Below are 27,731 nucleotides of genomic sequence, written 5' to 3'. Positions count from 1 at the left end.
CTAATGTGAACGCTGTCATGTGGACTCGGGTGCGCACTGGGGTACCGAACCCGAGACTGCCTGGAGGAGGTGGTCTTAGTTCGGTTGCTCCCGAACTGTGCTGCGGTTCGCGTGCGTGTGAAAGCAACACGGACTCGGGTGCGCACTTGTTCAGGAAGTTAGTTAAAATAAAACACACGTAAGGGATGAAGATTTACCTTGGATACGAGCAAGAGTGAGTCTGCAGTGTATTCGCGCATAGTGCGTGCAATCAGGGCAACAAATTAATGGAAATCCACTGTCTCCTCAAAAGAGTCCATTTGCAAACAGCGGGAAGACAGTAAACCTCTGCTGTTTACTCAGCTATGCATAATAGCACCAAATTAATAAAAACACAATATATTGACCCGCGTCGTGTTTTCTGTCATGCGCCGTGCACGTTTGCAATGACGTAAGATGCACGCAAACGCACCAGAGTTCGAAAGAATCAAGTTGAGTGTGAAACCAACCATCGCGCTCGGCCTCGGACCGCAGCAAACGAGCCCAGTGTAAAAGCATCACGAAAGCTGTCGCATTAACAGGTAGGCTATGCAAGACAGTGGTTGAATCTGCGAAATTATTCTTTTTTTTTTTGTATTTATGTCAGTAATGTTTTGCCCTTTGTCTTCTACTAGTGCTAACAACTTGTACAACATATCTACGTTCTTAGAATTAGCTGCTGGTCTAATCAAATTATTGTACTCTCGATCAGATCTAATACCAATAACTAAATTTTCTGTTGTTGGCACACTCTGTAGACAAAGTGGTATGAATAACACCCCTGGTTAGAGTATTCTCCTGATAAAGTCTAAAATGTATTTGAGCGTGTGCTGTCTTCTCTTTTCATTGTATATTTTGTAATAACTGAATAATTTGTGTTAACAAGCAACAACCCCCTTAGTGCCCCTTTTTTTTGGTTTAGGCCCCAGCCCCTCAAAATGTCTGTGCACGGCCCTGTTTTCCAGAGCAATTATAAGATTGTTTCAATGCTTTTGAAAGAAACGTGAAGAAAGTTAAAAGTCTCTTATGTTCACCAAGGCTAAATTGAATTGATCAAAAATACAGTAAAACAGTAATATTGTGATATATAGCTTTTTACAATGACTGTTAATATATTTTAAAAAGTGATTTAAAGTGAATCTGATTTATCAGCATTAATACTCCCGTCTTCATCGCCACATGATCCTTCAGAAATCATTCTAATATACTGAATCTGTGTTCAAGAAACGTTACTTATTATTATTATTATTATTATTATTATTAGTGTTGAAAAAAAGTTGTGCTGGTTGATCTAGAAATCTTTTGTAACATCACAAGTGTGTTTACAGTCACTTTTGATTAATTTAATGCATCCTTGCTAATGAAAGCATTCATCTCTTTCAAACAAACAAAATAATCTTACTGACCCCCAAACTTTTAAACAGTGTAATATCTCTCCATGTAAAGCATTTTTGACATTTGTAGTGATTTTCCAGTGCCACACCTTTATTTATGTAGCACTTTTTTCAATACGGATTGTTTAAAAGCAGCTCTACAGTGTAGAGAAAAAATTCTCTGATGACTGAGGCACTCCTTAATTAAAATGTCTTTATTACACAGATGACATGTCCTAAAAGGGCAACTTTAAAGCGCCCACGCGTAGCGGCATGGAGCCTTCTTCAGCTCTACAGTAACAGGAAAATGATGCATTTCTGCTGCTGTTCAGCTGAAGTCAGTTCAGTGTTGATTCAGTTCTGTTGTAAAGATCATCATTATTAAAAGAAATGATGTCATCGTCCAGCTCAGTTCAGTTCTCATACAACAGCGTCAGTACAGTCAGATCAATAATATTGTTGAATAGCTAGTGCTCATAACACTCCGTTGTCTCTTTCTTCTTACATAATATGATTTGAACTCAAATTAATATTTCATGTACAATTATTTATTTATTTGCTTAAGTAGTCATGTAATAAGCTTGATAATGCCAGTCGATCGTTATCTCAAAATAAATCCCTTCAGTGTGATTTAAGACCTGTCTGGATTTATTTGTAATAATGAGCTCCTGATTGTACATTATGCCTTACTTATATTAATCCTAAATGTCACATTATGATCATTGTTTTCATAAAAATGCATGCACGCTTTCAGAGAAATCAAAGGGGACATGTTCTTCCTTTTCTAAATGTTTATATCTTGTATTCAATAATTGACGCAGTCTTATTGTACACAGGGCAATGGATGTGGATGGTTGGTTGAATGTGATTGTGATTTTTTCTCTGCGTTTCTCAGTTCCCCATGGGTCCCGGTCCAGATGGACCAATGGGCGGCATGGGTGGCATGGAACCCCATCATATGAACGGATCGTTAGGTAAGCACTGCACTAGTTTATTACACTGCTTCAAAATAATGTCTAAATATGATTAATGAGCCACAAAAGGCCTTTTAATAATATAAAAATGTACTATGTTTTTTTTATTTCAGGCTCTGGTGACATGGATGGGTTGCCAAAGGTAAGGAAGGTTTTATTTTGCCAGTCAGTATTTTTTTTCCCTCGGTTTTCACACCTCATTCTCAACTGTCTTTGTCAAACATCTCTTTCGCTGCAGAACTCCCCCAACAACATGGCAGGCATGAACAACCCACCGGGCACACCGCGGGATGACGGAGAAATGGGAGGCAACTTCCTCAACCCATTCCAAAGTGAAAGTGTGAGTAGATTGTGACCCAAACCCAAAGACCTGCCACTCCCCTCACCTGCCAGTCATGTACACTACTGTTCAAACATTTGGGGTCAGCAAGATTTTTTGAAAGAAATGTATAGTTTTATTTCGCAAAGACACATTAAACTGATCAAAAGTGACAGTAAAGACTTTCACATTGTTACAAAAAATTCTTTCAAATAAATGCTGTACTTTTTGTTTTTAATCAAAGAATCCTGAAAAATAAGCATCATGATTTCCACATTAATATTAAGCAGCACAACTGTTTTTAACATTGATAATGATGACATTTTTCTTGAGCACCAAATAAGCACATAAGAATGAAGAACTCGAAAAAGCTGAAAATTCAGCTTTACATCACAGGAGTAAAATGCATTTGAAAATATATTTAAATAGAAAACGGTTGTTAAATTGTAATAAAATTTCACAATATTACTGTTTTTTATGTATTTTTGATCAAATAAGTGTAGTGTTGGTGAGCATAAGAAACTTCTTTCAAAATCATTAAAAAATCATACCGACCCCAAACTTTGGAAGGTCAGTGTAGCTCCGCCCAGCAGGCACTCAGAAGGCCTCACATACTGACCATGTTACTCAGAACAGAACAGAATATCCAATCGGTGGCAAATTTAAAAGAGTGATACAAAATTATCTGATTTGTAAGTGTTACTGATTCAGTCCAAGAGTGGTCAAAAGACCAGCAGTTTCCCGGACACTTTATTTCCAAGTTTTCTGTCCTTTGGTTACTGCTTTGTCAACAAAATCATGCATTTTTTTTGCTGTATTTTGGGACTCTGATGTCATAACCATCTTGTATTTGCTCTGTGTGGAGTTATCATAATCTCACCTCCAATATCCCCCCCCACCCCTTCTCTCTTTCCAGTATTCACCCAACATGACGATGAGTGTGTGATTTCTTCTTGTTTTATCATTTTGTTTGGGGTTTTCTTTTTTGTTTCATTTTCAACCCCCCTCCGACTGCCCCTTTCCTTTTTAACCCCGTCCCCTCTTCACGTCGATCAACCCCCGGCACCCTCTGCCCATGGAACTCTGGCTTTTTCTGCACAGCCTTCTGGGATGCCCCACGAGCAGAGGACACACATGAAAGTGGCCCATCCCAGCTTGTGCAAAATGGCCAGCGGCAACAGGAAACAGCCCCAGAGCCACAGGAAGAGCTTGTTGACTGAATCTCCCTGCCTTCCGGACTTCCTCTCTGGTTCAGGACACTAACGGGGCTCAACACACATATGAAGGCAGGTGTGTGTGTGTGCACGTGTGTGTGTGTGAGCGGCTTCATCGGGCTGCACACTTTATGATCTTTATGAACTCACTCCACTTTTTTTGATTATTTTTTTTTTAAATCTTGAATGGATGCAGTCGTTTTTACAGTGGAAAATATCTGCACCTTTTTCCTCCATTTTATTTTGTAAATGCAAGAGGAAACTCATTACGATGGGTTCGGCAATGAGCGTTTTCATTATTCTGTGTATGTATTGTATTATTATCAATTGTTGATTTTATTTTTATTAATATTGTAATGATGGTTATTGATTAGGTTTTAATCTTTTTTCTTTTTAAAGGGGCACATTGTATGTAAACCATGAATTTGACAGAAAAAGCACACATCCATAATGCACAATAACGTGTCATGACTTTTGCAGTAAGTCTACACCACGTTTTGTGTTTGCTGTGAAATCTTACCTCCTGCAGATTAAAAAGGTAGCGCACCTTTTATCTACATCTCTAGTATACAGGTTTCATTGTCCCTGTTGAGTGAACGACCGACGCCAAGAGGTGCGACGCCCAAACCAGCAGCGACTTTAACCTCTCTGACCAGCCTGTGTCTGACAACACGTTTTGAATTCTCAAACTATCTGTAGAGAGGAAGTGATGTCATACCAGAGCCGAAAACATGCAGTTATACTAGTAACCAGTGCTAAACTTGAATCAAACACATGACACCGTGATTCACACCTTATTTATTTGTTGTTTTTGTTCATGAATTGTTTTATCGCGCACACGTCTCGCATGCGACCTGTCAGGACATATTGTACACATGTAAATACGCCAGTCTAAGATACCTCCTGAAGATTTGTATCGTTTTGTCCCTCGCCAGAGACCCACATGCTTTCCTTTTGCATGAATCTGAACAGGTCACATGACATTTCACTACAAATGAGGTTCCCGTTGGCTCAGTGCTCAATATACTGGATACTTTTTCAGGTGTGGAACAAAATCCTCCTCCTCAAACACATTTTGTTGATTATAAGCTCTATTTTACACCCAAGAGTGACGCGCACACGTCCTGAAAAGTGAAGCCAAAACATTTTGATCGCCCCCCTGGTGGTTGGCTGCAGTATAGGTGATAAACCCCGCCCTCTCCATTTAACCGAACAAACAAAAAAATATCCAATTACATTTCAAGTAATTTTTTCCCCAAAGATGGTTTCTGTCATTTTAGGTAGTTCTCATCACGCTTGACGTATTTTCAAGTGTTTGTTTTTCCTTTAAGTTTGGTTTTAGTTTGCGATTGAGTCTACGGGAATGTGGGCGGGACCTTGATACCGCGGCCCTATCTCAGGATCACCACTGTGCAGACTCAGGCTCCAAATTACCTATTTGGGGCATGATGTCAACGGCCATTTCTGGGCTATTTTGGCTTCATTTTTCTACAGTGGAAGAAAGTGGAGACACGTCGTCCATCTTTTTTTACAGTCTATGATTACACCTTATATAATGTGCAAAAACATGTGATGTCAGCAACATCCAGACCTTTTCTAAACTTATGAAATGAAGGGTCACTACTGAATGAGGGATATATGAGCTAAATGTGCCCGACAGCCTTTTTTTCCCCCTCTCTCTCATTTTATCTTTTGCATTGGGTAGCCTATATCTGTTGTGTCCTTTAAACAAAATGTGTTTTGGGAATTCTCAGTGAAATGGTTATTAGGGGTCAGAAGGAACCGGTAAATATCAGAGCTAAATGCTAAAATCCTCCTGCTGATTACATACACACACAGCACCTGTTTTTCAGTTCTCCACGGCTCAACGACACGATGTACACCGAGAAACACATTTATACAGTGTTTATCTTATTTTATTACTTTCTTTCTTTGTAAATACTGTAAAATGCATTTTGATATCATTGACATGTTTTGATATTTCAGTCGCTACCAATGAATACTACGAGATCTTGGGGGTATAAAAAAAAATGTAAAGAGTCGCCATTCTCTGTGCTTGACTCTGTCCCACTGTACAGATGTACTAAATCATGCAAATGTAAAGATTTTGTCAGCCTCTACTTAGTAAACGACGTCTGAGCGCTCATGTTTTAGGAAAGTAACCAGTACCGTTGGCTCCTCGTAGACCAGACACACGGGAGGACGCTTGCGGAGGGCGAAAGCCTCACGATGCATCCGTTCGCTCTCGGACGTGTTCTCACTTTGCACTTTCCAGACAGCAGCCCACCTTTTAACACATTACCTATATGGACATACATGAACACAGGAAGTCGTCTCTTTATGTGCAAAAGGGACCATGCATTGGAAACTTTACTATGAAGGATTTTTATCTATTTAAATTTTAAAAAACGAACAAAAAAAGGGTGAGGATTTAAAAAAAATATTAATAAAATGGAGGGAAGTGTCCTTCCCGTTCTCTTGAGATAGTGTTTTCTAGGTTGCAGTCTCTCTACTCCTCGGCCAGTCCTCTGTATGTAAACCACTCACGTCGTTGGCCATCTCTGTAATTCTATTGTGACGCTGTACGATACTGTAACATTAGCGAGGAGACGAGGTGCGGAGCAGCTTCAGATGTGGGAAAGGAAAAAAAAATCCTCCACCGTTGTTCTTTCTGGCAAACGAAAAGCAGTATTGAGTATAAAGCAGTCTGTCTCCTGGGTTTGCTTTGTATTTCATGTTTAGGGTAGTTTGGATCCTTGTCTTAGGGACTCTTTCTGTCTTGTGTAGTAAATTAAGATGTTCTTTGTATGTTTCTTTATATTGTAAAGTTACTTTTAGATTTAAAAGTTGCTTATAAAAAAAAGGATGGAAAAAGTGCTTCAATAATGTATTTTTTTGCTCTCTCTGATTTCTTTTTTTCATGGAGTTGTTGCTTATTTTTTGCTTGTCCCTTCGTTGTAGATACAAATTTAAGACTAATAAAATAACATAACCCCTTTTACCAAGACTTCCTGCTCTCCCAGCTTTTAATTTATTAAAACCATTTATTTTGAAATATGTGTTCTTTTTATGTGTTCTGTTTACTGCACATGCTTACATACACTACCGTTCAAAAGTTTTTTTTAAGTCTCTTATGCTCACAAAATCTGCATTTTGTTAAAGGGTACCTAAACACTAAAACAACATTTTTTAGTTAATGATCTGTAAGCATGGAGCTTCATAAATGCTGTTCATTGATTCCAGTAAATTTTTTGACATTTGGGTTTAAAGTGTTTTAATTCTACAATATATGGTGTAAAAACGTTTGAGAGCTGCCCTCTTCAGGTTGAACGGTGGCTACTGCAGTTGAATTTTCCTATTGGTGGTTGCGGTGGTTCGTGATGTAAGGGGTGGGTGGTGACGTAGGCAGGTTCCATACATACCCCTTTTCCACCAAAAAAGAACTGGTTCGGAACTGGTGCTGGTTCAAAGTTAGTTCGGAGTTGGTTCAACTTGCGAACCTTCTCAGAACCTGTTTGTTTTTCCACTGACTAGAGTGCTCAGCGAACGACGTTGTTACGTCACTGTGTACGTCGCCATACGTCTTAGCTAGAAACATTTGCAAGTACAACATTACTTAGGGATTATTTCTAACTCATGTACCAAGAAGGCTTTAAAAACAATTGAAATATGTAAGTCTTTTAATCTTTTCCTTTGATATGTAATCTTTTCTGATTAGTTATGTACCCCTGTCTTGTGTCTTTTTTCTTTCCGTTTATTTGTTCTATATTGTGACTGTTTTTTTATTTGCTTACATGATGTTTTTAATAAAAAAATTAAATAAAAAGAAAGCTAGAAACGCTTGCGTTAACTTCAAGCATAACAATTACAATGGCGGACTACATCGTGTTTCTGCAAATGTTTCTCCCGGCTTTGCGGTCAGAAAAGATGTTTAGAACACATCTAAACCCGCCCCTGACGTAAGCATGACGTGGTAAAAGAACGGTTCTCTGGTTGTAGTCCAGCAAAGAGTTGGTGCCGCTTTGGAACCAGTTTTCCTGGCTGAGAATCGGTTCTTTGGCTGTCGAAACACAAAGCACTGGTTCGCGAGTAGGCACCGGTTCCGAACCGGCTCTCAAAATGTTTTGGTTGAAAAGGGGTAACAGAGAGATGCGTCTCAGGTGCATGCCCCCCCTCATCTGGGCTCTGCCCACTTCTCCGGCATTTTTCAAATATTGCCCGTGGGTGGAGTCAGGCTCTGACCAGGGTTTAGTTACCCTTTAAACAAATATACAGTAAAACGGTAACATTGAGAAATATTACAATTTAAAAAATAGCTTTTCTATTTGAATATATTTTAAAATGTATTCCTGTGATGACGAAGCTAAATTTTCAGCATCATAACTTCAGTCTTCAGTGTCACGTGGTCCTTCAGAAATCATTGTAATAGGCTGATTTGCTGCTCAAATAACATTTATATCAATGTTAAAAACAGCTCTCTTGTGGAAATTGTGATTTTTGTTTCTGATATTTAGAAAGTTCAAAAGAACAGCATTTATTTGATTAAGAAATATTTACTGCAAAATAAATATCTTCATAAACTAATCTTTACCTTAAATTTTGATCAATTTAAGGCGTCCTTGCCGAATAAGTGAAAAAAAATGTAAATAGTATTGTACATTAAACACTTAATGAGACATATTTAGATTTTTCAGCAATGATGCATTATATTGATCAAAAGTGTCACTAAAGACTAACATTGTTACAATGTAAAATTCTAAGGAATAAATTAAACTTTTTGATCAAATAAATGCAGCCTTGGCAAGCATAAGAGACTTGTTTCAAAAATCTAAAAAAATGTTACTGTTACCCCCAACACACACACACAAACACACCACTTCTATGGGCAGAAACATTGTCATGGTGTGTGTTATGTGGACAGGCTGTGCTGGTGAGGTCGGTTCTGTCACAGGTTTCTAGTTTCATCCTCTCTCTCTTCCCCTGAGAACTGCGTGTACGGCACCAACATCAATCTCCCTGCAGGAAGTGCCCTCTCTATGTGACTGAAGAGGAGGATAGCCGTTATAGATCACCACTGCTTTTCTCTTAGGAAAGCGTGTGAATATTAATTAATACGGTGAAACGGCGACCCTTGGGCCGCAATTAATTTCAATTGAGCGGTGCCAGCGAGAAGTCATACAAACAGCATTAATGCTATTAAGTCTCCAAGGTTGTTATGTACCTGAGGTATAGAAATATTTAAACTCCCATCTTATACATGATTCTCGTCATGAAAAAGAAAGTGCTGATTGAAACGTCAACTCGATGCAGATTTACCAGTGTCAGACATATACTGTAGGAAACACTGCAATGCCATTTCATTATTTAAAAAGGGCTTTGAATTCATTCCTTAGATGTCCATGAGCTCTGAATCATGTTTAAAGTGAGCTACACAAGGTCACAATATTCACAACAATTTTTTAAACCAATTATCATTATCTCCTAAACTACCATTGTACTAAAAGCTTCAGCCTTCAGGGAACATGAAAGAGACCTGCATGACAGTGCGCAGTTACTCAAAAAGAACATTATTTTAAAGAGTTACCTATACAGATTATCAGTGTGTTTGGATTTTCTTTTTAAATGATACTTATAGGCCAATTCTAAAGCTTATTATGGTCCACATACAATCATTAAATAGAAGTAGCATTGATATTATGGTGTGGACCATGCCTGATCTTTTTATTACACATCCTTGGTGGTATTGGCTTATTCACAGAAAAAGGTGCCATTGAGTAGCATGAGGTGAGGCGAAGCGTATTTAATAGCAGCTATAACTTTATTAACAAAACAAAAGAGCCATATATCCAACACGAGAAATCAATGTAACAGTGTGCTAATTCACAGCCAACACCAGACAATGAACAACTGAAACTGAGGACTATGGCTGCATCCAAATAACACTTCCCTGCTATATATTAGGCGAAGAACAGTGTGTGACAGAAGAAGTATGTCCGAATTCACAGTACTCAAAAGAGTAGGCAGAAAGTACCCGGATGACCTACTACTTTTGGCGAGATTCTGAAGTGTGCATACAATGGACACATTTTATTATCCCATGAGGCCACGGCAAAGGTTTTATAAATGGCCGTGAATCGATGCAACTGACGCTGGCAGTTCATGTGATAATGACAACATAGTGAATGTCCGGATTACATTCATATTACAACCATTAATACTATAAATGGGCGCAAAGTAAATACTTATTCAAAACTAGTACCTATATTCCACTGGATAGGTATAATTTCTGTCCCCAGGACATTGGATGTATAAATATGCATGAAAATGAACTCTAAAATAAATTGTATTATTAAGCAAAGTGTCCTGAACATTAATCTATCTGCAAATTTGAAATATATAATATAAACAAAAGCGGTTTATTCAGTGTAGTGAAGCCTCTTCTCCATTGACATCCGTTAAAAAAATGGCCCATGGTCTCCTTTCCTGTGTACCCACAGAATTAACATTAGCCATTACGCTTATTTGGCTAAAGGTTGCAGGCTTGTTTTCTATATCTTTGGTTGTATCGCTTCACTGGCATTCATAAATACTCTCCTCATGGGATATAAAGTTTCCATCAAATGCACACTTCAGAATCTCGACGGAAGAATTAGATCATCATTGACTTTTAGCCTATTATTTTTTTAATACTATGTATTCGGACATACTACTTGTTTGGCGTACTGTTTTCACATACTATATACACTGAACAAAGTTATAAACGCAACACTTTTGTCTTTGCCCCCATTTTTCATGAGCTGAACTCAAAGATCTAAGACTTTTTCTTTGTACACAAAAGGCCTATTTCTCTAAATATTGTTCACAAATCTGTCTAAATCTGTGTTAGTGAGCACTTCTCCCTTGCCGAGATAATACATCCACCTCACAGGTGTGGCATATCAAGATGCTGATCAGCATGATTATTGCACAGGTGTGCCTTAGGCTGGCCACAATAAAAGGCCACTCTGTTGGCACTCTCAAAGGCGTTTCAGAGAATTTGGCAGTACATTTAACCAGCCTCACAACTGCAGATCACGTGTAACCAAACCAGCCCAGGACCTTCACATCCAGCATCTTCACCTCCAGGATCGTCTGAGACCAGCCACCCGAACAGCTGCTGCAACAATCGGTTTGCATACCTAAGAATTTCTGCAAAAACTGTCAGAAACCGTCTCAGAGAAGCTCATCTGCATGCTCTTCATCCTCATCAGGGTCTCGACCTGACTGCAGTTCGTAGTCGTAACCGACTATAGGGCAAATGCTCACATTCGATGGCGTCTGGCACTTTGGAGAGGTGTTCTCTTCATGGTGAATCCCGGTTTTCACTGTACAGGGCAGATGGCAGACAGCGTGTATGGCGTCGTGTGGTTGAGCGGTTTGCTGATGGCAACATTGTGGATCGAGTGGCCCACAGCGGGTTATGGTATGGGCAGGCGTGTGTTATGGACAACGAACACGGGTGCATTTTATTGATGGCATTTTGAATGCACAGAGATACCGTGACGAGATCCTGAGGCCCATTGTTGTGTCATTCATCCACGACCATCCCCTCATGTTGCAGCATGATAATATGGGGTTGCGATGGCGCAGTGGATAAGACACGTGCCTTTGGTGTGAGAGACCCGGGTTCCAATCCACTGTGAGACACCAATGTGTCCCTGAGCAAGTCACTTAACCCCTAGTTGATCCAGAGGCATGCAACCTCTGACATATATAGCAATTGTAAGTCGCTTTGGATAAAAGTGTCAGCTAAATAAGTAAATGTAATAATACACGGCCCCATGTTGCAAGGATCTGTACACAATTCCTGGAAGCTGAAAACATCCCAGTTCTTGCATGGCCAGCATACTGACCGGACATGTCACCCATTGAGCATGTTTGGGATGCTCTGGATCGGCGTATACGACAGCGTGTTCCAGGTCCTGCCAATATCCAGCACCTTCACACAGCCATTGAAAAGGAGTGGACCAACCTTCCACAGGCCACAATCAACAACCCGATCAACTCTATGCGGAGGAGATGTGTTGTATTGCGTGAGGCAAATGGTGGTCACACCAGATACTGACTGGTTTTCGGACCCCCCCGCACCCCAAATACAGTAAAACTGCACATTTTAGAGTGACCTTTTATTGTTGCCAGCCTAAGGCACACCTGTGCAATAATCATGCTGTCTAATCAGCATCTTGAGATGCCACACTTGTGAGGTGGATGGATTGTCTCGGGCAAAGGAGAAGTGCTCACTAACACAGATTTAGACAGATTTGTAAACAGTATTTGAAAGAAATAGGCCTTTTGTGTACATAGAAAAAGTCTTAGATCTTTGAGTTCAGCTCGTGAAAAATGTAGCAAAAACAAAAGTGTTGCTTTTATAATTTTGTTCAGTGTAGTAGGGAAGTATTTGATTTCGGACACATGGTAAAATTACATGAAAATAAAACTGAAACAAAACTAAACGTTGCACATTGGTGGCTAAAATTTGTAATTACATGCTGTAAACATGTAATTACAGTATGATAAAGCAACAGAAGGCATGTTCCCTCTGATATATTTACATTAGTGGTCAACAAATATGTGGGTCAGTTTTTAAACTACTACCTCCCTGTGCTGCAATGAATCTGTCACAGAAAGTTATAAATTCGAATCGCCTACAAATTGATAAGTGAGTAGATTTGGGTTGCATCAAACTGTAGCAGAGTAAATCATAACTAGATGGTAAAGTTTGTAGACAAACTTTAAGTTAGCTTGGAAAAGCCTTGCCAGAAAGTTTGAAAAAGTTTGCAGAAAGAAAGAAAAATTAGTTTGAAAAAAAAGAAAGAAATAGTTAGAAATAAATAAAGATTAGTTTGAAAAAAGAATGAAAAGAAAGAAAGAAAAGTAAAAAAGAAAGAATAATTAGAAAGGAAGAAAATTAAAAAAGAAAGAATAGTGAGAAAGAAAGAAATCTTAGATTAAAAGAAATAATAGTAAGAAAGAAAGAGAATAGTTAGAAAGAAAGATAAATTAGTTAGAAAGAAAGAGATAGATTAGTTAGAAAGAAAGAAAGAAAGATAGAATAGTTAGAAAAAAGAAAGATTAGTTAGAAATAAAGAAAGATTAGTTTGAAAAAAGAAAGAAAAGTAAAATAGAAAGAATGGTTAGAAATGTTAGGACAAAATAAAGAATAGGTAGAAAGAAAGAAAGAAAGAAAGACAGATAGATAGATAGAAAGAAAGAAAATGGATTAGTTAGAAAGAAAGAAAGAAAGATAGATTAGTTAGAAAAAATAAAGAAAAGAAAATGAAAAAAGAAGGAAAAGAAAGAAAGAAAGAAAAGTGAAAAAGAAAGAATAGTTAGAAAGGAATAAAAGTAAAAAATAAAGAATAGGTAGAAAGAATGAAAGAATGAAAGAAAGAATGAAAGAAAGAAAGAAAAATGGATTAGTTAGAAATAAAGATTAGTTAGAAAGAAAAATGGATTAGTTAGAAAGAAAGATATATTCGTAAGAAAAAAGAAAGATTAGTTAGAAAGAAACAAAGATAAATTAGTTAGAAAAAAGAAAGATTGGTTAGAAATAAAGAAAGAAAGATTAGTTCAAAAAAAGAAAGAAAAGAAAAGTAAAAAACAAAGAAAGTAAAAAAGAAAGAAAGAAAAAAGTTAAAAAGAAAGAATAGTTAGAAAGAATAGTAGAAAGAAACAAAGAAAGAGAAAGAAAGAAAGAAAGAAAGAAGAAAGAAATGTTAGGAAAAAAGAAAGAATAGTTAGAAAGAAAGGTAGTATAGTTACAAAGAAAGAAAGAAAGAAAGAAAGAAATGTTAGGAAAAAAGAAAGAATAATTAGAAATAAAGATAGATTAGTTAGAAAGGAAGAAAGATAGAATAGTTAGAAAAAATAAAGATTAGTTAGAAATAAAGAAAGATTAGTTTGAAAAAATAAAGAAAAGTAAAATAGAAAGAATGGTTAGAAATGTTAGGAAAAAATAAAGAATTGTAAGAAAGAAAGAAAGAAAGAAAGAAAGAAAGAAAGAAAGAAAGAAAGAAAGAAAGAAAGAAAGAAAGAAAGAAAGAAAGAAAGAAAGAAAGAAAAAAGTTAGAAAGAAAGACAAATACAGAAATAAAGAAAGATAGATTAGTTAGAAAGAAAGAGATAGATTAGTTAGACAAAAGTTAAGAGAAGAAAATGAAAAAAGAATGAAAAGAAAGAAAGAAAAGTAAAAAGAAAGAATAGTGGGAAAGGAAGAAAAGTAAAAAAGAAAGAATACTAAGAAAGAAAGAAAGAAAGATGGATTAGTTATAAAGAAAGAAAGATAGATTATTAGTTAGAAAAAAGAAAGATTGGTTAGAAATAAAGAAAGATTAGTTTGAAAAAAGAAAAAAACATCAGCTTGAAAGAAAGATTAGTAAGAAAGAAAGATTAGTTTGAAAAAAAAGTTAGAAATAAAGAAAGATTAGTTTGAAAGAGAGAGAGAGAGAGAGAGAGAGAGAGAGAGAGAGAGAGAGAGAGAGATTAGTTATTAGTTAAAAAGAAGATACATAGCTTAAAGGATAGATTGGTTAGAAAGAAAGAAAGGCAGAAAGAAAGAAAGAGAAAGAAAGAAAGAAAGGAAAAGAAAGAAAGAAAGCTTATTAGAAAGAAAGATTGATTAGTAAGGAAGAAAAAGAAAGATTAGTTAAAAAGAAAGAAAGATTAGTTAGAAAGAAAGAAAGATAAATTTGGTATATAGATAGAAAGAGATTGATAGAAGGAAACAGTTTGAAGATAGATAGATAAAAATAGTTGTAAGATAGATAGATATAAGTTTGAAGATAGAGAGATAGATAGATAGATAGATAGATAGATAGATAGATAGATAGATAGATAGATAGATAGATGTTTGTAGATAGATAGAAAAAGTTTAATGAAACAACTTAATGGATTGGTTAGACAGATATAGATTAGTTAGAGAGAGAGAGAGAGAGAGAGAGAGAGAGAGAGAGAGAGAGAGAGAGAGAGAGAGAGAGAGAGAGAGAGAGAGAGAGAGAGAGAGAGAGAAAGAAAGAAGTATTAGTTAAAAAGAAGATACAAGCTTAAATGAGTACCAAGGGCTTCTGGCAGTTAAACAGTTCAAACAGTCTTGGACATTTGGTCAATGAAAGTCTATGGGATTTTTATGATTTTTAATATTAATTTATAAGAAAACTGAAACTCAAATCAGTCTGAAAAGATATAGCAACTCAAGTCAGAACAGTCTGAAGGTCTGACCCGAGTTTGGTGGTCGTAGCTTTAACGGTCGAGGAGGAGATACAGTCTAAAATTGGCGAAGAAGAAGAAGAAGAAGAAGAAGAAGAAGAAGAAGAAGAAGAAGAAGAAGAAGAAGAAGAAGAAGAAGAAGAAGAAGAAGAAGAAGAAGAAGAAGAAGAAGAAGAAGAAGAAGAAGAAGAAGAAGAAGAAGAAGAAGAAGAAGAAGAAGAAGAAGAAGAAGAAGAAGAAGAAGAAGAAGAAGAAGAAGAAGAAGAAGAAGAAGAAGAAGAAGAAGAAGAAGAAGAAGAAGAAGAAGAAGAAGAAGAAGAAGAAGAAGAAGAAGAAGAAGAAGAAGAAGAAGAAGAAGAAGAAGAAGAAGAAGAAGAAGAAATACTATATCAGTAAGTAGGCTTTTCCAAGCCATCTTAATAAATAAATAAACATCCTCCACACCGCAAGTGGCGCTGTGTTTGTGAGATCACTTGTGATCGGGTTCAAAGGTCGTTTCAGCATCCTCGTGTTGTCAGTGCTGTGACGTTGTGAACTTCTACTAGTGAGGATCGAATACACCAAGTAAGATCACACTTTCTGACTTGTGAAAATGAATTATAATATATTTATTTCATGGAGATTTACCACATAATCTTGTTATGAGTATACTCTCATTTTACGAGATTTAATGGTTTGATACACTCTTATGTTGATGTAGACTAGAGCACAATGAACGTGTCGGATGATCCAATCTGATATAACAGTAACGTTACTGGATTGAATTGTAATTTTATATTACTTTATATGCTAAAACGTCGTGGGAGTGTTTGATGTCGTGTACGCATGTTTCTTTAAAAGAGTCTGGCGAACAGACATATACAGTATGTCAAGAATAAGATCATGAGTCAAAAAATACAATTCCACAATTTTTGTTTGTAGTAACGTTAGTGGTTTGGTTTGTATATGGAAAACGCGAAGTTACTGTGCTGAATTACAATAATTGTTTAAAATATTTATGTTATCCTGCACCGCTATACCCTCAAATTCCATTATCATCGTATTTTTGCTGTAACTGTTAGATGATAGGTAAATAACAGCTTAGTTACACCAATAATACAGCTCTTTTGTATTTATTCCACACAGTTTATTAATTGCATAATTTTTGCTGGACAAAACGATATTTTGATAATATTATTGACGTTTCCATGTACAAAAACATCAAGAGTGCAAAATAGACACACAAACAGACACTTAACTGAAATTCCCCTCAAAATCAAAAATATTTAATATAAAAATATATAATTTGACTAAAATATAGTACATTTATTTCACTAAAAAAAACAAAATGTTATGCTTATTTTCTTCAGTCAGTTTTGAACTCTGGGATCACAAGTGAGACCTCAAATACCAGAGGTTTAAAGAATTGTCTATTTTTCTGCAGTCATGTCGTACACTTGCATCAGCTGCCGTGTGCAGTTCTCTGATGGCGAGGTCCAGCGGGCACATTATAAAACAGACTGGCACCGCTACAATCTGAAAAGAAAGGTTGCAGACATGCCTCCGGTCACCGCAGAAAACTTCGAGGAGCGAGTGTTGGCACAGCGGGCCGCCGCTGAGCAGCAGAGTCAGGGTGATGGACATGGATCGGCGTACTGCGCCACCTGCAACAAAAAGTTCTCCACTGACAACGCCTACACTAATCATATTCAGTCCAACAAGCACCAGCAGGCTGAGAGGAAAGCCCTGGCCGCCGCCCAGGAGACTGTCCAGCGAATGAACGAGAAGAATCTGGAGAAAGGGGCGGAGCTAGACAAAGATGCACAGAATGAAGCGCTTCAGAAAGCACTCATGGAGCAACAGAGACACACGCCCTCTAAAGCCACACCCACAGAGAAACGGGTCAGGCAGCGGCCCGATAAACCGCCTCGGCTGCAGTGGTTCGAACAGCAGGCCAAGAAGATCACAGAAGAGGAAGGTGAAGAAGAGGAGGAGGAAGGTAATAATGATTAAAAAAACACAGATACAGAAATTGCTGTCATTCTTATGTTTGTTTTCTTGCACTGTTGATATTTTAAAGACAGTTCATATTCACTAATATTACCGATTTAACGGCACTGACACATTATCCAACTGAATTGAGCTGGATAATGACACTAACTTTGCAGCATTAAACTGACTTGATTAAAACAACATTGAACAAAACTAAGTGACTTGTTTTATGAAGAACTGCTTTATGGCTGAAATCGAATGTTTCATAATTGAGGAAATTTGCAAAATTGCCACTGTTATTGAACCGAATTGAATCCAGATTAATTTTACAACATTAACACTAATTGTCCCATTTAATAATGTGAAGCTGCTTTGAAACAATATGTATGGTATAAAACCCTATATAAATAAATGTGACTTGGCTTTGCTTTGAAACTGCTAGCTAGTTAAGAGCGTTTGTTTTTCTTTGAAGAATGGGAGGATGTTGATGAGAATATGGATGGTGATGATGATGATGATGAGGATGAAGAGGAGATGGAGGAGGCCTCCACATCTGGGGCAGCTTTGGCCCCTGGTGCAGTCCCAGCGACAGACTGTCTGTTCTGTGGACATCATTCACGCACGCTCTCCCGAAACATGGCTCACATGACCAAAACACACAGCTTCTTCCTCCCAGATATTGAGTATCTGGTGGACATGAGAGGGCTTATTTTATACCTGGGTAAGCCAGAGAGAGAACTGAAGTTTTGAACCTGCATGGAATTGTTTTTTAGAAGTTGGTCTTTTGAAAATGTTTCTGCCATTAATCTTTGTGTTTTTCCATGTTTTTTTCTGTAGGAGAGAAGGTTGGTGTTGGTAAGGTGTGCCTATGGTGTAATGAAAAAGGCAAGTCATTCTACTCTACAGAAGCAGTTCAGGCACACATGACCGATAAGAGTCACTGCAAACTCCTCACAGACGGAGACGCAGCGCTTGAGTTTGCAGACTTCTACGACTTCAGGTACATGGGCATCTGCTAATATCCTCTGACCAGATGTTTTGTTGGATTGTCATTTCATATTACATGATTTCAAATAATCAGTTAAATGAAAAAAAAAAAAAAAAAAAAAAAAAATATATATATATATATATATATATATATATTTGCTGTTAATATACTCACCCTCAGGCCATCCAAGATGTAGGTGTCTTTTTTTTTTTTTTTTTCAGTAGAAGGAAGATTTTTAGTTTATACCGGGCTTCTAGCTGAAACCGTGGTCTTTGTTGATTGTGTCAGAAAACATCCAGGAACTTACTGCCTTGTCAGGGCAAAAAGATTGTATGAAATATGAAAAGAAATAATGACTCTATGAAGCTTTGACACTTTTCTCGGATTGTTCCGGTACAAGATTCTAACCATCAGGAGTTTTGAAAACAGTGTCACCTTGTGGCAGGTCAAATTTACAGCAGCCATAAACCAGAGTGCGCAGCTCCATTGTTTTAAAGCCTGACAATGCTAAAAGTGTTAATTTTCTGATGGAATAATTCACATATTGAAGTGTAGCAATAAATAATAGTAATACCAGACTTTTTTGAGGCAAGTAAATGGTGCTCTAATTGTTTTATGCTGTTTATATAGCAGCATATATGATGGTCAAGTCACCTTTATTTATGTAGCGCTTTTTACTTTACAGATATTTTAGTTTCAAAGCAGCTTTACAGCGATAGTTTGTTAGCACATGGATTCAAACATTCTGTTTGAATCCATGCAAAGTAAACCATTCATGTGAATGTGGAGTTTTAATTTTTATTGATCATGTGTTTCTCTTAAAACAGGCACGGAGATTCATGAGAAATTGCGCTGCGGATAAATCATCATATCTTTCCTTAAAATAACTAGTCAATAATGTGAATAAAGGGAGGAATTTGATTACACTATTTCAGATAGCCTGTCGGGCAGGCCGGTTATGCATTTTGGTAGCCTGACTGGAAAACACGATAGCCCCGGGACGTCTGAGGGCTGTGAAAAGATTAATCGTGATTAATCGCATCCAAAATAAAAGTTTGTGTTTACATAATATATGTATGTGCACTGTGTATAATTATTTTGTATATATAAATACACACACATGCATGTATATATTTAAGAAATATTTGCATGTATATACTGTATATATTTATATATAATTTATATTATATATAAATAACAAATTAATCTTAAATGTATACATGTATGTGTGTGTATTTATATATATATATACACAAAATAATTATACATAGTGCACACACATATATCATGTAAACACAAACTTTTATTTTGGATGCGATTAATCACGATTAATCTTTTCACAGCCCTTTACTTTAGGTACAGTGTTATTTTAGTTTTTAATAAACAACCAATAGATAGAGCCAAGTCCCTGCCCCATATTTTTTTCTCTTTTTTTTTGAATACATTCTAAAATAAAATATATTTAGCTGAAAAAATTAACTCAAAGTGTTATTGTATCAAGTATAAAATGAATAAAAAATGTTGTGGCTTTTATATGTAAAAAAGAGTTTTCTTGTGAATTAATAAAAGTTTTACATAAGTATAGATACAAATGGTGTTCCCCACCATTAAACCTGAGTTTCTAGGTTTAAGTACAACCTAAGTAACTCGGACCCATTAGGAGTTAAAAAAAGAATATTGTATTTTTTAATGTGAGCAATAATTCTTGTCCTTCTAAAATTACAGGAGCAGTTATCCGGATGCTAAAGATGGAGATGATGTGGAGATGAAGGATGGTGAACTGCCTGATGAAAAGAATGTAGAGATTGATGACGAGACGTTGGAGCTCACTTTGCCGTCAGGTACTGATTGACAGCTGTATTTACAGCTATTGTAAGAATATCATAAGTGTTTATATTTTAGACCTGATGGGATGGTTTTCGTGGGAAATTGGGTACTTGCATCACTCTTGTCATATCCGTAAAAAGAGGAAAGTTGCTCCGGCTACTTTGACTCGCGTGTGGTGTGGCATAGGTTACTTGTCATAACGAGTGAGAAAGGTTGACATGGAGCTCGCTAAATCTCGAACCTCTAATCTCTGAAAAAACGCAACACAGAGGACAGTCTGCTGGCAAAAAAAAAGAATGCTACAGAGCAAAAAATCGCCCGTTTTGAAGATGTACACCTAATTGATTGCACATCAGGTTTATTGGACCATACCGTTTTTGCTTTGTGTTACAGGTGCTAAGATTGGCCACCGCTCCCTAATGAGGTACTATAAGCAGAGGTTTGGTGTTCAGAGGGCACTGGTTCCTGCACATAACCAGAAGGCTGTTGGTCGAGTCCTTAAACAGTACAGAGCTCTTGGCTGGGCAGGAGACTTCGGTAAGTTACATGTTACTGTAGATAGTGTGAAAGCTAAATATTTTAGTGATGGTCCAGACGTTGAGTAATCCAACATTTGGTTTCGTAAATGTGGTAGATCATGTGGTTCTACCAGTCCTTATCTTTCACTGGTAGTTAACTTTTTTCTGCACCACTGAGTGTTTAAAACGTGCCTTCTCTTGCAGGTAAGGGCTTCATGAGCCAGCAGCAGAAGGACATGCAGTATGTACGGAGGATGAAGTCCAAGTGGATGCTGAAGATTGGCATGAGCAATAACACCACCAAACAGACACATTTCAGACTTCAAGTCATGTTCTAAATCGGTAGACATTAGACGTATGCATTAGTAGACATCAACATTTCAGAGTTAATAACAGTAGTACATGAGTCTAACATGAGAATCGTCTGTGTATATTGATTCAGCTGAGATGTTAAATGCTGCTAATATTAAATCAGAATGACTTGGAAATAAAACCAATGTCACGAATAAAGGTGGAACATCATACAAACGTGATTGAGTAAATGAGGAAACATTGTGCTTTAGATATCTGGAGATCCAAATCATGTGTTGCTCAAGCTTCTACGTGGGATTGCTACTTTTTGTTTTGTAGAGTATTCATAATGAATACTTGTTATGAATACATTCATAATGTTTATAATCTTCCTGCTTATAAAAAATGTAATAAAATATAAAAAGATACAAATATTATACAGACAACTTCTGTATTATAATTCTGTGTGAATTATCAATAAAATTAGCAATGTATGTCTTGGTGTTAAGTAGTTCTTTCAGGTAATAAATATAAATAAGTAGTGCCTGTTAAAACTTATATGAAATCATTGTTTTATAATATGGTATAAATAATAAAAGGTGCAAATAATACAGGAACCAAACGCTTGTTCTAGTAATTGAGGGCCATTGTACTCCTGGCCGATAGACCGCGCTGTTTCACCGTGTAATCCTGCTGCAAAAGCTCGAAGTTCACGAGGAAGTTAATCACAACACTTGTACAGACCTATAGTTTTACTAGGCAAAATGTTAGGAGATTCAGTACCTTTGTGATATAATGTGAAATCAGCTGAAACTCCCTTCACCTCGGACACAGTAGGTTTCCTACCCGATATGACCTTTAACACGCGAATGTTAATGAACTAAATGATCAAGGCTCCAGCATATATCAATCCGGTGTGTTAAAACTGAACCATTTAATTTAACTCGTGCAGATATAAACCATGGGACTTTTGGGACATGTATTTCTTTGCAATAATATCTTGTCATTATGACTATGAGCTTGTTCCAAAATGTTGTATAAGTATTCTATCATTCTGCATTGACATAATGAAAAAAAAAAAAACCAAAATGGTAACAAAACTTTCTCAAATCCATCCATCCATCCATCCATCCATCTCTCTCTCTCTCTCTCTCTCTCTCTCTCTCTCTCTCTCTCTCTCTCTCTCTCTCTCTCTCTCTCTCTCTATCTCTCTCTATCTCTCTATCTCTCTCTCTCTCTCTCTCTCTCTCTCTCTCTCTCTCTATATATATATATATATATATATATATATATAGTAATGATGTATCAGAATAATAATATAATGTTTATATTATGAGACCGTATCATTATTATAGAATTTTCTGCAACATGTAAATGGATTGCCAGATTAAATTAACATTTTATGTTTTAGATTAGAACACGATTGTGTCTGTACTGTGATCACTGCATCAACCATCATTTATCCCTGTGCAATAAGACTAAAGTTAATATGAATCTCATAATAATATCTGTCCATATAATAATGGCGAGCTAGGTTAAAAACGTACAATATTTGCAGTTTGAAATGTAATTACTCTGTGTCATGCTCTCTCCACTGCAGATATGGGTATCTTTCCGAGGTTCACGAGACTTCCTCTGAAGTCCGCATTCATCTGGTCACAGTACAGCTCTGCTCTCGCTGCAGTGGGCCGAGAGACCTCTGACAGAGCTCTGATAGTGTCCTCGAGCCAGCTGATTCAGCATCGCTGTGTGCACAGCAGAGGGTTTGGAGCCAGCCCAGCCAACCCGGGTGATGCTCCTCCACGGTTACCCTTCTCCAGGGTCACACAGAAAGACCTTGCCTTCTTTAGAACACTCCTGGCTGGAAGAACCATCACTGATCCAGACCTGCTGAAGTCCAGCAATATAGACTGGCTTAAGACAGTGCAAGGTGGTTTGCAAATTTTGCTTACTATTTGCATTTCCTAAAGAAAAGTTTAAAGGTTTTGGGAATGTTCTATCAATGTACATATAAACGACTTCATTAGATTTTAATTGAAAAAATATATTGATATATAATCGATAATGTATCGTTATGTAAAAAATATATTGATATATCGTACAAACTCAATTTGATATTGTACAAACGTACAAATAATTAGTATTTAGAAGAAAAAAAACCCAATCATAATGTTTGAGGATTGTAATATTGGTAACACTTTACAATAAGGTTAATTAGTTAACATTAGTTAACTACATTAGTTAGCATGAACTAATAATGAACTGCACTTATACAGCATTTATTATTTTTGTTAATGTTAATTTCAACATTCACTAATACTTATATATCTTGTTAACATTAGTTAATGCACTTTGAACTAACACAACCAAACAATGAACAGCTGAATTTTTATTAACTGATGTTAACTAATGAATCATATTGTTAAGTGTTACCATAATAATAAAGACTGGTAATATTTTAATGAATGTGTTTTTTTCTGGCAGGTAATAGCGAAGTACTCCTGAGACCCAAAACAACAGAGGAGGTCTCTCAGATTCTTAGGTCAGATTTCCATGTTTACATTGAATTTTGTATTGTGTATTTGGTTACAAGACTTGTTTTCTTGATTCATCCTCTGTTTTTCCACAGGTACTGTAATGATCGAAATCTGGCAGTGTGTCCACAGGGAGGGAACACAGGTCTGGTTGGAGGAAGTGTTCCTGTGTTTGATGAGATCATCCTCTCCACTTCTCTAATGAATCAAGTCATGATGTTTGACGGCATCTCAGGTGTGCATATATGTTTGCTTGCTAGGTCACCTCGTTATCTATTATAACTTTACATGTATCATCTGTTATTAGGGACAGTTAAATATAAATAAACAAATCAAAATCATTCTACCTTAATACATTTCTTAAAAAGAGATTCATTTGGCTTTCAGGTATCCTCACTTGTCAGGCAGGCTGTGTGTTAGAGAACCTGTCTCACTATCTCGAGGAAAAAGACTTCATCATGCCACTGGATCTAGGGGCAAAGGGAAGCTGCCATATAGGAGGGAATGTGTCCACTAATGCAGGGGGGCTCAGACTGCTGCGCTACGGGTCGCTTAGAGGGACAGTTCTGGGCCTGGAAGTGGTGAGCACCTCCATCTTAACAAAAATGAACACTAACATGAGATGTTTTCCAACTCTGAATGTACAGTAGGAGTAGGTCTCAAACTTTTTGACTCCAAGGCCCTTGTCCACACCAATATTCCAAGGCTCCATAACATGCCCCGTTGATACTTGATAACGATATTCAAACATAATTTTCATTCACAATGTACATTCATAAAGTATAGTAAAATGGCCATGGAATTGTGAAATTATATAAATTTGCATGACTTTTCCTGGACATCTCATACAGTATATCCAGGTTCTTCAAAGAAAAAAAAAATTAGATGTTGAAGGGGTGAATTACAATAAGAAGTATCTTGATTTTCTTGATGTTAGCTTATTTTGTTTCTTATTTTGCCTTTAAATAATCTAAAGTCATCTTTGATGCACCCTTGAAAGTCACTCTAATAGATGAAATAAAACTGACTAAATAAAACTGACACAACAAAGACATTGAAAGTGTCTTGCTCATATGATTATTCTTGATACTGTTTGAGAAGAATACATTTGTGGCATTAGAATTCAGGCTATTTTTATATGATATCCAAAAGTTATCCACATTAAAGTTGTATTCTTGCCTATCTTCCATGTGTAGGTTTTGGCAGATGGGCGGGTTTTGAACTGCCTGGCCGCACTTCGCAAGGACAACACTGGTTATGACCTCAAGCAGCTTTTTATTGGCTCAGAAGGGACATTAGGGGTCATTACTGCTGTTTCCATCTTGTGCCCCCGCAAGCCTAAAGCTGTCAATGTAGCATTTTTAGGTAAAATGACACGTCAAATGTTAAGTACATTTTAAACTTGCTTAAGATATTATGGGCCATTCACAACAAGGATGATAAATATAACTATAAAGTTTTAATAATCATTCTAATTCCATGAGAATAAGTCCACACCACAACTATTACAATATAACAACACAGAGGAGCTTGAGCATTTAGAGCGGTAAATGACATAACACGCAATTGTACATTGGTGTGGACGCTAATGTAGTTATTGTTTCAGGTATCTTTGTAGTTATCATGCCTGGTGTAAACTGGCCTTTACTGTGTGGCTACATTAACTTATTGCAGTTCCTCATGTGTTTTGCAGGGTGCTCCAGCTTTCAGCAACTGCTGGAAACATTTCAGTGTTGTAGAGGGATGCTGGGAGAGATCCTGTCTGCTTTTGAGTTTTTAGATGCTTCCTGTATGAAACTTCTGGAGAAGCATCTGAAACTCACCAACCCCATCACTGGTAAACAGTAGTGTCATTACTGTTACAAGGCAATTTAAAGGGATAGTTCACCCACAAGTGAAAATTCTGTCATTGATTACTCTCATACACAAACCCATAAGACTTTCGTTCATCTTCGGAACACAAATCAAGATTTTTTTGAGGAAATCTGAGAGCTTTCTGTACTCTCCATCGACAGTTACGCAACTACCACTTTGACGTTTCAAAAAGTTCATAAAGAGCGGTTGGATGAATTGAGCTGTTTGGTCAAACTGTTTCTGAAGAGACTCGATCACTTCATATGCGGAACAGATTGAATTTAGACTTTTATTCACATTTAAACATTGATCAGTGAACATAAACAGAAGCTCAACTGAACCTGCTTGACGCATGAGAACAAACCTCATGCAGAAGCTGAAACGTGTTGCTTAACACGAGAATGAACCTGATTGGTTCTTGCTGAAGCTGAAACGTGATGTGTAACACGAAAATGAACCTCATTGGTTCTTGCAGAAGCTGAAACGTGCTGTGTAACACAAGAATGAACTTCATTGGTTCTCCCACTTCAAGCGAACATGCTTGAGTTTACATTTACCACAACCAATGTGTGAGTTGATGAATGTTTAGATGTCTAAATTCAGTCTGTTCATCATATAAAGCGATCAAGTCTCTTCAGAAAATTTGGACTAAACCGCTCAATTCATATTGATTAGTTTTAAGATCTCTTTTTGAACTTTTTGAAGCATTTAAAGTGGTCGTTGTATAGCTATCAAAGGAGGGACAGAAAGTTCTCAGATTTCATCAAAAAAATCTTTGTGTTCTGAGGAAAGAACGAAAGTCTTACGGTTTTAAAACGACATGAGGATGAGTAAACGATGACAGAATTTCCATTTTTGGTTGAACTATCTCTTAGCTACATTTAAACATGCAAATAGAATTGAGTTTCAGGTGGACTTTAAAATTATGAACGAAGATTTTTATTGGACTCTTAAATGTTTTAAAGTAGAATGATTGTGTTGCAGAAAGTCCCTTTTACATTGTCATCGAGACCGCTGGATCCAACGCAACCCATGATGAAGAAAAACTACACAACTTCCTTGAGGAGGTCATGACATCATCTCTGGTGACTGATGGGACAGTTGCGACAGAGGCGACAAAAATCAAGGCACTCTCAATCGATTGGCAGAATTCAACGTTTTTCTGTGACGATTGTTCTGTCTAGCGTTAAAGGTCTTGTGTTATATACAGGCATTGTGGTCTTTGAGGGAGAGAGTCACAGAAGCTCTGACGCATGAGGGCTACACCTACAAATATGACATCTCCCTCCCTGTGGAAAAGATCTATGATTTAGTTCAAGATATGAGGGGGCACCTTGGAGACATGGCCAAGAATGTTGTCGGTTATGGACATGTTGGTATGGTCACTTTTTTCTTTTTTTTTACAATAATTGCTGGATTGTGTCTAAAGCTGGAGTAGACTACTTGACTTTTTGCTATGATTTGCAAAAGTCAGACCAGGTCTGCAGTCACAGAAAATTCTGTTATGAAAATCGTGCGCAGACTCTGATTTCCATCTAATCATCAAACATGTTTGATATTTTAAGCTGATTTTAGAACATATTTTTTACATTTATCATATTTCTTTGATTTTGATCAAGCCTAGGTGAGCATAAGGGACTTCTTTCAAAAACATAAAAAATTCTACAATAGTGTACTTATATGCACAAAGCCTAAAACAGTGGGTTCAGACCCCCTCAAACCCTGACCATAATTCATATCTTGGTTTTCAGTATTTCTTCTTTTTTGTTTTTGTTTCAGGTGATGGAAATCTTCATCTGAACATCACGTCCCCCTCTAAAGACCCCGCTCTGCTGGCTGCCATTGAGCCGTATGTGTACGAGTGGACATCCAAATGGAAAGGCAGCATCAGTGCCGAGCATGGCTTGGGTCTGAAGAAGAGAAACTACATTTACTACAGTAAATCCTCAGAGACAGTCGGCCTCATGGGCAGCATTAAAGCCATGCTGGATCCTAAAGGCATTCTTAACCCTTACAAAATGCTGCCAGACAAAATACACTAATAGTTTGATGGTATTCATGATTTCTATGAAAAATTACTGTTTATTGTAAATCTAAATTAAATTTTATGTTGAATGGACCATAATAGATTAAAATCAAAGTATTGATTTTGTTCAGTGTTGTGTTTTAGAAGTGATGCTTTAAAATAACGTGTAGCAATGCTGAAAATAGACATAATTTTTATTCATATCAAATAACGGTGGAAAATATAATCTGGCAAGGCTATTTTTAAGAAAATAGACCAAAGTAATTCAAACTATGTTAATTCGGAAAACACTGGCTTAACCAATGGTGTTTAGTAAATAGCCTGTTTGTTGACTGGCATATGATAAGGAGTTGTTTTTTTTTTTGCATTTTGATGATGGTGCAAAAATTATGCCCTTATCAGTTTTTAGACATTAAAAGCTACTGAGCCACAATAATAGAAAATTAGACAAAATAATATTTTGGTTAACAATGGCTGATGCCTCTTTACTGGCATAAAAACGGAGCAATTTTCACCATCAAATACAAATAAATTCATAAATCATCTGTCCGTTGTGCTAAATGGAAAACAAATGTAGATA

General features: G+C 36.8%; 3 protein-coding genes across 5 annotated transcripts in view; all 3 read left to right on the top strand.

Annotated features, from left to right (window-relative positions):
• The window catches only part of LOC143731137 (single-stranded DNA-binding protein 2), a 77,389-nt gene extending 70,486 nt beyond the window's left edge, over positions 1–6,903 (top strand). For 2 of the 3 annotated variants that reach the window (XM_077221796.1, XM_077221797.1), the window contains 4 exons: positions 2,287–2,365; positions 2,479–2,507; positions 2,604–2,705; positions 3,601–6,903. In XM_077221796.1, coding sequence (XP_077077911.1) covers positions 2,287–2,365; positions 2,479–2,507; positions 2,604–2,705; positions 3,601–3,630 — 240 coding nt within the window. In that variant the 3' untranslated portion in view covers positions 3,631–6,903. The remainder of the gene's footprint in view (positions 1–2,286; positions 2,366–2,478; positions 2,508–2,603; positions 2,706–3,600) is intronic. The other variant, XM_077221798.1, reaches the window with a different exon arrangement.
• Positions 6,904–15,599: 8,696 nt separating this feature from the next.
• Positions 15,600–21,231, top strand: znf622 (zinc finger protein 622). Its single transcript, XM_077221795.1, has 7 exons — positions 15,600–15,706; positions 16,566–17,120; positions 17,586–17,834; positions 17,951–18,113; positions 19,827–19,942; positions 20,322–20,465; positions 20,651–21,231. The coding sequence occupies exons 2-7, from the start codon at positions 16,568–16,570 to the stop codon at positions 20,782–20,784; spliced, it is 1,359 nt and encodes a 452-aa protein (XP_077077910.1). The 5' UTR covers positions 15,600–15,706; positions 16,566–16,567; the 3' UTR covers positions 20,785–21,231.
• Positions 21,232–21,429: 198 nt separating this feature from the next.
• d2hgdh (D-2-hydroxyglutarate dehydrogenase) lies at positions 21,430–27,696 on the top strand. The gene is made up of 10 exons (XM_077221792.1): positions 21,430–21,570; positions 22,338–22,667; positions 23,222–23,279; positions 23,367–23,506; positions 23,659–23,852; positions 24,468–24,636; positions 24,965–25,108; positions 26,110–26,252; positions 26,336–26,501; positions 26,905–27,696. Exons 2-10 carry the CDS (start codon positions 22,340–22,342, stop codon positions 27,165–27,167), a joined length of 1,605 nt encoding a protein of 534 aa, XP_077077907.1. The 5' UTR covers positions 21,430–21,570; positions 22,338–22,339; the 3' UTR covers positions 27,168–27,696.
• The last annotated feature ends 35 nt before the right edge of the window (positions 27,697–27,731 follow it).

Source organism: Siphateles boraxobius, unplaced genomic scaffold, assembly GCF_051911475.1.
Source record: "Siphateles boraxobius isolate OS27281-9 unplaced genomic scaffold, OSU_SipBor_1 86, whole genome shotgun sequence".
NCBI lineage: Eukaryota > Metazoa > Chordata > Actinopteri > Cypriniformes > Leuciscidae > Siphateles > Siphateles boraxobius.
This window is presented reverse-complemented; position numbering and strand designations above follow the sequence as displayed.